This window comes from Nipponia nippon, unplaced genomic scaffold (genome assembly GCF_047370975.1).
Source record: "Nipponia nippon isolate SJK-2023a ecotype South Korea unplaced genomic scaffold, ASM4737097v1 scaffold_19, whole genome shotgun sequence".
Lineage (NCBI taxonomy): Eukaryota > Metazoa > Chordata > Aves > Pelecaniformes > Threskiornithidae > Nipponia > Nipponia nippon.
In genome coordinates this window covers 6,271,191-6,281,609 of record NW_028262335.1, presented here as the reverse complement: position 1 = coordinate 6,281,609, position 10,419 = coordinate 6,271,191, and the positions used below count along the sequence as shown (strand labels likewise).

The 10,419-nt window shown below is 41.9% G+C and overlaps 1 protein-coding gene across 1 annotated transcript; it reads right to left on the bottom strand.

Annotated features, from left to right (window-relative positions):
- Positions 1–4,195: 4,195 nt before the first annotated feature.
- Positions 4,196–10,374, bottom strand: B3GALT6 (beta-1,3-galactosyltransferase 6). The gene has a single exon (XM_087755657.1). The coding sequence runs from the start codon at positions 10,372–10,374 to the stop codon at positions 9,331–9,333; it is 1,044 nt and encodes a 347-aa protein (XP_087611783.1). The 3' UTR covers positions 4,196–9,330.
- Between the last annotated feature and the right edge of the window lie 45 nt (positions 10,375–10,419).

Below are 10,419 nucleotides of genomic sequence, written 5' to 3'. Positions count from 1 at the left end.
CCCTATTGCTTGCTTCTCTTTTGCTATGTAAGAACTTGCTTTGGGGTTAATAACCCCAGCACTTGATGAAAAGCCATCTGATGGGCTGATCTTTTTAGACTTAAAGGCTGACGATTACTATTGTAACTCATGGACAATCTGCTGAGAGTGCCTAGATATCCATGACTTGGGGAAGTCACAGATGGAAACAAAACTGGTTATAAAACCAAGGGACGGTTAGGTGGCTTAGTTCTGCTATCACAAACAGGATGAAAATCAGTTGGATTTGTATGGTTCTGCCATGTTTCTTTTGAAAGGCAGAACTTACGATTAGTTTGTGTGTAAGATTTGGAGTGCTATCACCAGCTTTCTCCTTAGTAAGAGGAGGGCATTAGCCTAACAGCACCAATGGCTAGCGCCTAGCTTCTCATCTGCTGCCAGCTTCCTATGCGATCCTGGGCAAGTCACTTCGCCTCTGAGCTGACTGCTTTCACTGTAAAACTGAAACACTGTGTGCCTTTGGACACTGATCGTCTCTGTATTTTTCTATAGTCCATGAATTCTATTTTTAGGCAACTTTCTTGGTTACTGGCAGAAATCTTCATATATATCTTCTTCGGTTGATGGCCCTGTTTTGAATTCGCTCCCTTGACTTGCATTATTTGTCAGTCTTCTCCTCCTTATGGTCACTTCAATAGCAATTTGATCATTTGTGTTGGAACTGAAGCATCTAACATCATGCAGCAAAATAACTCATCTTAGATTCAAGGTCTTATACGTGTGCCTTTATTTACTTTAGATTGCTTGGCCTTGGAATAATTTCTGAACTAGCTTTCTTTGGAATTGGATGACTGAGTTTGAAACAAGCTTCAAGCAACGAAACCTTGCTGTGTCCCAGAGACAATAATTTAAAGATATAGGGTGGCTAGGTCCTAAGTAGCACAAATAATGCATAATTCACGGTGCCTCCCAGCAACCTCGGGCGTGAGGAGAAAAGAAACAAAACCAATAAATCTGGTCCAATCCACTTGCTCCTGGTTTCCTCAGAAACTTGTAGGAATTGATAGGGACTGTTAATGAAAGATTATTCTTTTACTATGTCTCTAGGCACCAAGCAGGGTGAATAAATATGTCAGAAAAGGAGAATAAAAATGTTTGGCCCGACCTTGAGTTGGGGTCAAAAGCTTGCTTCCCTGTTCTTGCACTGATGCGGCCGTCTCCTTGCCGCTTGAGAAGCGGCAGAAGAAATACTGATGACTTGAAGCTTAGGTTCTGTTCCTGAGGTATGCTACCCCTTCATCCCAGTGCAGCGGCAAAGCAAGGACAAAGGGTTGTACCGCCTTTCTCCCTGCGCGTGCTGGCACAGCGGGACTGACCACGCTTTTCCTTCCATTAGGGACAGCCGCCTCAGCACTGCGCTCTGCTCTCCCTCTTTCACAACTGCCTGAGAAACCGCTGAGGTAGAGGAATAACAAGAGTTTCCCACTGAATGTTTTGTAGTTTTACCTAAGAGCACGCCTGGGCCCTTTGTGGTTGTAGAGCTTAGCTGGACGCGATTACTGCAAAGGCTCTGAATAGTGTGCAGCGTTGCTGAAGTCAACATTCCTTATCCCCTCTTACTGCTACATAAATTGCTTTTTGTCCCAATGCAGATTAAAGCTGAGTTTGTATGGTGCCCCAGGCATTCAAAACCATGTACGGATTAACAGTAAACTGGGAGGAGAATCCAGCATCGCTTTTGTGGCTCTGGTTTTCTCCTACCATAGATACTGCTGGGGAGCTGAAGCACTGCTGGTGACAGAGCCTTTAAAATGATGCTGCATCTGATTAGATAGATGTAGGATGGGACTATTTTATGTGGTAGCCCAGAAAAAAGGGGAAACCCTGAGGTACATGATGAGCCAGATTGAAATAGCTGTCTTGTTGACTTGTTTAAAACAGATTCTTCTCTGTACTCTGAGAATTAGTTGACCAATATCTGTGCCATGGCTAGAGCAGAACCACCACACTTGAATTGGCTGCACATGGAAGTATTAACATTAAATCCTTTGGCGTTTTCAGTATCTTGCATAGAACTAGAAAATAACTTTTCTTGATAACGTAACAGGCCTCATGGTATGATCTCTTACAAGCTATTAGTGATGTCTTGTTTTTCAAATACTCTAAGTAATTGCAAAAAATGATTGAAACAACTTCAGTACAAAGTTGCTACATGGATAAAAGTAATAAGGGATCTGCTGACTTACGTTCGTTGGCCCCCAAGCCTACACAGCGTACCCAAGGTTCCTAATGAGGACGGTCAGAGCTCCGTTCAAGTGTGGTTTTAATGTTTAAGTACAACCTTTGTAATGGGCAAGAGTTCTTTACCTTGATTTATCATTGCACTTACTATTTCAGTAAGAGGAGACTGCGTGTATTGTTTGGCAATCGTAGTGCTTTATGAGTTTTAATTAAAGCTCGATATCACTGCTGCTGGAATGAGGCGAGTATGAAATTTTGAATTTAATTATGGCCTTCGGGCCAGGGTACAAGCATGGAATCCAAACCCCTGCTCCGTATGGTCACTTGGCTCGTCTTTAAAATTCCAGAGCATTGAAACGCTTCCTTGTGCCAGCCTCTGCAGATGAGGAATTTGACTTGCACTTCTCTTCTGAAAATGAACGTGCACGTGTTTACCTAGCACCATATCTATAAATATCTTACAAGACACAAATCTTACTATTTGGCTTACCACAGTTCTGAATTATACTACGTGTGTAAAACTGAATAGCTGTTACTCTAAACGAGAATGCTCCTGCTGCCTGCAACTTCAGTGCTCTGTTTCAAGGGAATGGTTCTCTAGATGCTTCCTCTCCTCGCTTAAACTACTCAGAGGTGGCTTTCCAGGTATGCCGTGTCATCTTCTGCAGGAAGAACATCGGGTGTCACACCTAGATGTTTGTAAAAGGCTGGTGTTACTCACAGGCTTCCACACAGTGGAAAAATCAAATCATTAGCTGCTTAAGATGTGCTAATTGTAGAGGTTTGATGCATCCTTACTGTGAATTTCTAAGCATGTAGATCCCGAGATGTCTTTGATGTTAGTGAAACAGCAGCAAAACCGTTGTGTTGCAATCTTAATTCCAGTTTAAATAAACCTTCATCAGACCCTAGTGTTTTTAAGTTGCTAATGCACGGGAGAAGTGTTTTTATTATTACTTCTCTGTGCCTCTACCTCAGCAAATACAGCAATATAAATACTCAATACAAATGTCGCTGAGCAGATGAGTTAAATGCTCGCTACGGGCTAGGTAAGAAGCGTACCTGTTGCTCTGCGCTTAGGAACTCATCGATACGGTTAGCTGTGGATTGAATTTGCCAAGGCTTTCCGTGTGCTGGAGGTGACTGTGATACTTTGAGATCATCGTACTAAAAGGGAAAACCACTGCTGGTTTTCTGGGCAGAGTGTACTTTACTGCAAACACATCCAAGAAAAATCTTAGTAGGTAACTGAAGAACTGCTAGCGAGAACCAGGGCACTTCTGATCACAAGTAACAACGTGGTCTTACTCAGAGTCATCTTGTGCTTCTGCGTTCCAATAGATGGGTTTATTTAGCTAAAACCAGAGGTGTTTCTCTGGGCTAGAGCCCAGAATGTGCTTTCAAGGTTTTGGCAGAAGCAGCAGCAGCAAGAACACACTCATTTTAAAGAAAATGGGCTAGCTACTTCATCGGCTGAAAGTTAGTGCTATTTAAACTGCTTGAAGTGCTGAAATGATTTGAACAGATGTTTTATTGAAAATATTTTCAGTTCTTTGTCAGAATGTTGCTAGTATTGGGGTTTTTTTAACATAAAGCAGGACTATAGCCACTGGTGTTTATGGATGTCTAACTGCTTAAAAGACTTCTTAGCTAAGACCAGAATCAATACACATTTTAGCCAGAGAAACACTTTTTCTGGACGGCATTACAGTTGAAGTCGTGCCCCTGTATTGCTACCAAGGTAAAATTAGGATGAAGAGGTACATGTATCCGTGTATACATGTGCGACCCGGTGGCATTGCTACCGCTAGCTACCTCGGGGCCCTGGCAGGCTGATCCGCCATTGCTACTGACGGTAACGGAAGCATTTCTGTGCAGTTGCTTAAGACTGAGCCAATCCTCTGTGCCTCTCAGTGGCATAATAAAAGGAAAATAACACTTGTATCTTTTCCTACATAGAATAAGTAATCACCTATACAGCAAAAGTCTTTTATTAAAAATCACAGCACACAGATCCTTTGGCCAATAAAGGCATACATGAAAGGACATAAATACATATACGATACGCTTACGCAATTACCAAGAGTTTTCATCATCAGGTAGCTTCAGGCTTCTAGCAGTTTATTTCCTATATAAATGCTGAGCAATAAACTGTGTGCCACACCCCACCCCCAAATGGTAAAGTTACGTGGCTGCAAAAAATGTGCAATTTCATTCAATTGTTTAGAACATACTCAGCACAGTACCGCACGCTAATCCTGTTTCATAAAGGCACGCTTACGTAGTATCCTTCAGCTTCAGATAGGCTGTAAGTCACAGACGGATCTGTTTCCAAGTTTTACTAGACATTACCCAAATAGTCTGTATTAGAAAGTAATAACTGGCATATTACGTTGGCAGAAAGTAGTTCCAGTTCCAGGGTAAAAGCATACCTTACACAGGTACATGTAGCAACAGATTTGAGGCTTGCAGGCAGTGTGTTCTGAATAAAATATATAGTAGTGTAGGTGTTGACAGTTTGTCAAGCATACAGCAATACCAAAACCATATTTCAACTCTGATGCTGGAGCTGAACAGAAACGAGTAGAAATGCAACTCTCAATCGCCTTCCCATGCTGCTGGGCTTTTAATCAAATCTGCAAAGCTAACACCTTGGCCCCCAAAACATCAGCGTTAACAGGTATCAAATACAAATTTAAATGCTCAGAAATGAGGCATTTCAACTACAGAAAATGTAACATTTGTCAAAAGTATGGCACACAGAAGCTGTATTTGAGCAAACTTCACATGAACAAGGCTAGACATTCAGAAAAGAAAGTATTCAGTTACAGTAATAGTAATTTCTAAGTCGGGTTTGTTTTTTTTAAAATCTCGAGCTGACTATAAGAATTCTTGGAAGCTTGAGGGTTTTTTAAGTGGAACTGTTAGTTTATTTAGTATGACAATTAATGTTTTAGCTACTTATTTTTACACACTAAAGTAATTAAGTCATGTTGCACACAACTTAAATCACTGGAAAATAAAACCAACTTTCTAGTTGAGTTTATGCCATCGTCAGCTTTAAATATTTCAGTATCAAGTCTTAGATTTGATCATGGAGAGGACATGTCATGAACAATTAATTTCTCTACTGTATCTATTAGCTCTGGTGGAACGCTAAATGCCTGATTTTAAAAAAAATAATTTAAAAAAAATCTGTAAATAATAACAAAAAGCCCAACAGTGTTACAGATCAACTCAATGGTAGTCCTGAACGGATGCCAACATAAGCTTATAGACTTGACACAGTTGCCTAACTTATAGTGCGTAACACACCGAGATCCAGAAAAGCTTAGGTGATAGTTGCTCCCCTTACTAACAATAATATTAAAAATGCAAAGTTTTTATGAAGGCAAAACTTGGAAACCAGCAGAAACACTATTTAAAAAAATAAAAAGCCCAACATATCACTAACCTATTGCCACCAAGAATGGCTACAAAAAAAGAAGATAAATCTGTTCCTGGATAATTTTGTTTTCACTAAGGCCCACAACCAAACTTCCCACTCTAATACAGTGGCTATAAAGACCAAAACCTGCTTATTTCTCAGCAGCACTTAAAACATCCCTCCCAAATGCTGGACTCACTGAAGTCAGACTCCTCCCCTGACTTTCAAAAGAAACAGAGATTACATCATGGTTTTCAAGTATAAAACCATCATATAGTAGACCTCTGAGATGATGTCAGGAAATACGGAACGTGGTCCTCAGAAGGTACGAAAGATAGCCATTAGTTACTACTTTTAAAATATTCAATTCATCTGTTGTTTAAAATGTGAAGAGTTTCTTACACAAGTTTTAAAATATTCAATTCATATGGTGTTTAAAATGTGCTTTGTAGTTTGCTTTAGGAAAAATGGGCTCAAAAACGAATTTTAGACTGACACTTTAAGTTTTAAAACTTTCGTGACTCACTCATGTAATACACAGATGTTTCTTGATTGTCCAAAATAACATCAATAGGTCTTTCACATGCAAATTCTTTCTAGTAAAATATAAAAAAAGAACAATGTATTAGTTAATGTTTTTCTGGGTTTTTCCACACAACACGTATGGTGCCTGCTCTCTCCCAAATGATTCAATTTGCTTTTAAAATACCAAAACAGTCTAAAAGCTTCACCTTTTACTTTTCTGGAATTTCCCAACTAACTGGGATTGAAATCTAAGTGCTATATTTGCAGCAAGGGGGCATCTACTAAGAAAACTAAAAACTCCTGACCAAAGGACAAGCCTTTGGTCAAGCCTTCCGCGTTAATTTGTTTTGCAACCAGAGCAAAACATGGGTGACCTTAAACAGAAAAGGGTGTAACGAAGCTGTGTCAGACCGAGACCCAGATACCAAGAATGTAAGAGTGGTCACCGTTGTTTCTGAGCTTCATCTCGCAAGCGTGCAGGCAGTGGGCTGTGCTGCTGTCAAGAGATCTCCTATGCGAGGTCCTGCAGGGCCACACCGTTCCTGACACTTGTGTAAGAAACTCTTCAAGAGCATTTCTTAACTATTAAGTATTTGTATGCATAATGTCTTCCATGGGTCAAATATCAGATGGGGATCCAGCATTTCCCTGCCATTAATTTTGCCAGCAATGAAAACCACTTTTTTTGGGGTGGTGGGGATGGGGGTTGTGGGCAGGGAGAGTCAAAGTCAACAATGTAAACAACTCCATGAAGACAGTTATTGGTAGAAATGGCTAAACAGTACATTCTTACTAGCTTGAGAGACATGCAGCAGACTTTCGATCTGCAGTTCAGATCCCGGTACTTTAAATAATGGCTTGTACACCAATAAATTCAAGCACTGCTTGATATGTAGTTCTCATGGACATTACAGTACCTCCTCAAACAAATTTAAAATGACATTTAACTACCTCGTTTTTCCTATACATAATACATTTTCAATAATTATAAATAAATACTCACGTTACAAGCATTTAATCACATATATACACACAATACTAGTGAACCCCAAATGGCAAACATATTTTAAAATGCTAAAACCAATTTAAATTTCCTGTAATCTGGTTAAATTCTTGTTTTGGAATAGTATACCTTGCTGAAAAGCACATCTGCCTATTTGTCAATACATAAGCATGCATTAGAACGGACACATGCTAAAATAACTTATTTTTTCAGTATCTTAATTTAATTTTGTTTTAGAAGGAAGTCAAAGATTTGTTCAAACTTTCAAAATAGAGAATTATCAGCCTCTGCAGAAGACTGCTTAATCCTCAATAATTTAATCAAAACCAGAGAAGAATAACAAAAAACCCATAATTGATTCCTTTGGTATGAATTGCTAACTTACTAATTTGAGAAGCAAAAATACAGAGATACTGGCACCCTTTTTTTTTCTTTTCAATTTGTCTCTTCCTGCAGGTGGGAACAGACACTGACCTAGGGAGAGGAGGAAATGAAATTGTACGAAAGTGCAGTGTGCAACAAACAGTAAAACTGATAATTAAGAATGCCCTTCAGGCATAAAAGTAAAAACTCTGCTTATACTGAAAGATCTGTAGCTGACAAAGGTTACTGGAAGTCAGTAGCTCTGTACTAGTACTGGGAAAAAAGTATTTCTGTGTATTAGAGCACCTGCCATTCAAAAATGTTTGAATTACAGGCTTACGTAAAGGTTTGAAGATAAGTAACATGGTGAAATCGTGTAAGTGATCTGTTCTACAGCCAAGAATGTCCTGTCTGCATTTACTGTCCAATACTGCATCTGATGCTGACAAGCTCTGTTAGTACTAGAATTATTGGTAGTGTAGACAGGACTAAGGGACATAATCCCATTTACTGACATATCACTTGAGCAATTAACTTAGACCTCCTGTAAAATTATTTTTAGTTCCACTATAAGGTGCTATGGGAGAGAAGGAGGGAATCCACCCAGTCTGTCTTCGGGCATCTAGACGTGACTGTTGGGGGATTGGTCTCCTTAGATTGCAATGTAGCTCCTCAAAAGAGAGACAGGGTTCTTCTCAAACAGGAATTTGGGGGGTGGGGGAACCTGTTTCTCTTGACTACATACAGAGTTTACTTACTTAGTTGAGGTACCCACATTAGAGCAATCTTGTCTGAACTCCGAATAGCTTCCACTGATCTAATCCTGCTAACTTACATTTTACAGAAGTAATCCAGAACAGTATAAATCTGAAGCCTACAACATCTGACCTTGTAGTAGTCAGTGAGATTACTTACTGTTGGGAAGGGAAATATTTCTTCATACACAGTGTGTTTGGAGGATAAGCTAAGAACAACACCTATGCCTAACAACTGAAGGCTAGCTTTGTAGCATAACTATTTGCCCCCAAAATAAGATAATATATTCTATATCTGCCCAATACCATAACTCATTCACCTTTCTAAATATAGACTTACTCCATAGCTGCCAGATAATTTATGTACATGATGTCTTTAAAACAACAAAAAGCTTAGAGACAAGTTACACAGAAGGTCTAATAATTCCACTCTTGTAAGTCAGAGCACTGGCCAAAGAACACACTGGCTCTCCCTCCCCTAACGCGAATATCCTAGGTACAATTGTTCCCTTTACTTGCCTGCCTGTGTCAATAACCAGCCACCTGCTCCACTGGCAATAGCAACTGATTTGCGGCCCCATTAGAATCTTCAAACCTTGCCAAACTGACACTTGTTCCTTGCCAAGAAATAAACAGCAGATGCTAGTTTCACAGTCTTATAGATAGCATAAAGGCCTGTCATGATCTTAGCAAATAAATCTTCGAATCTGTTAAAAATCTTCCAGCAACTTTTCATCCAAGTTATCTCCCCCAAATTTTCTGTACTATCTATATTTTGCAACCTCTTATTTGCCTTCAATCCTGCCATATGAGCCTTTCCATGCTTTTTGTCATCTATTTCTTTTTTTTTTTTAAGCACCTCTACATCATGCCACATCAGTAGCTCTTAGGAGTTTCAGGGTTTCTTGATCCGTGACATAATGAATCGTGCAAAATCTTTTGAGTAATTTTTAAGCCCTAGTTACTGGGATTCTCCCCATGTAATAGTAACCAAGCTCAGAGTTCATCAACATTCTGCCTTTTCCTTCCTCAGACTTTCACGGGATGCCATCCTTCCTTTGGCAACACTGTGAAGGAGGCACTCCCCAATCGTACATGTAGGAAAGCCTGAGCTTAACCTCCTCCTTACAGAGCTTTCCTTCTTTAGCCAGGGTCTGGTGCTTTTCCAGCATGTCCTCGATGCTTTGCTTGTGAGTTACTATGTACTTATTGTTGCAACCTCGCGACTTATACTCAGTGTCAAAACGAGGGTCGTGCACTCTCTTCACATCAATGGGAGCCAGCCACACCCCGAGGGAGACATCTTCGCTCTGCCACATGTTCAGGTAGTCTCTGCTAAGACGCAAATAGTGCACCAGATCTGCAGAAATCACATAACCGCCGCCCAGAGCATATGGTAGATAGTAGTCACAGAGCACCCAGGCGCTCTCTTTCCATTTGCCGCCAGATTTCACTCGACCGCGGCCGGAAAAGAAGCCCCAGTAGAGGCGACGTGGCTCCTTGGCTCTCAGCTCTTCCACGAGCACATCCAAGCGTACGAAGGTATCGTCATCAGCCTTCAGGGCAAACTGGAAGTCCAGGTGCAGATCCAGCCAGACGTACGTGGCCAGGACTTTAGCAGTCAGGTTCTCGTAGGAATCCCGCAGCTCTGGCAGGAGGAGCAGGTCTCTGTGCCGGCTCTGCTCTAGCTCCAGGCTACGAAGCTCCTCTGCCCCGAGCCCAGCTGTGCCGATCACAAAGCGGCTCCAGATGTCATCGTGAGAGGGGCGCCCGGCGGCCGACAGCCACGTGCTGCGGATGATGCTGCGACGCTCGCTGTACTTGGGGCCGCTGGTGATGAGCACGGCCAGGAAGGCGGTGGCCTCAGGGGAGGGCGGCGGGGCTGCCGGGGGCTGCGGCCCCCTGGCCCCCCGCGGCGGCAGCACCGCAGGCTGGTTGTGCGGGAGCCCGCGGGGGGCTGGCAGAGGCCGGAGGCCCTCGGAGGTGCACTTGGCCAGGTAAAGCAGGACGACGGCGAAGAGCGACAGGCCGCCCAGGCCCAGGGCCGTCTTGTGGCGGCACAGCAGGCGCAGCAGCTTCATGGCCGCCGGGCCTCGATGGGGCGAGGGGAGGCCCCTCCCTCTCAG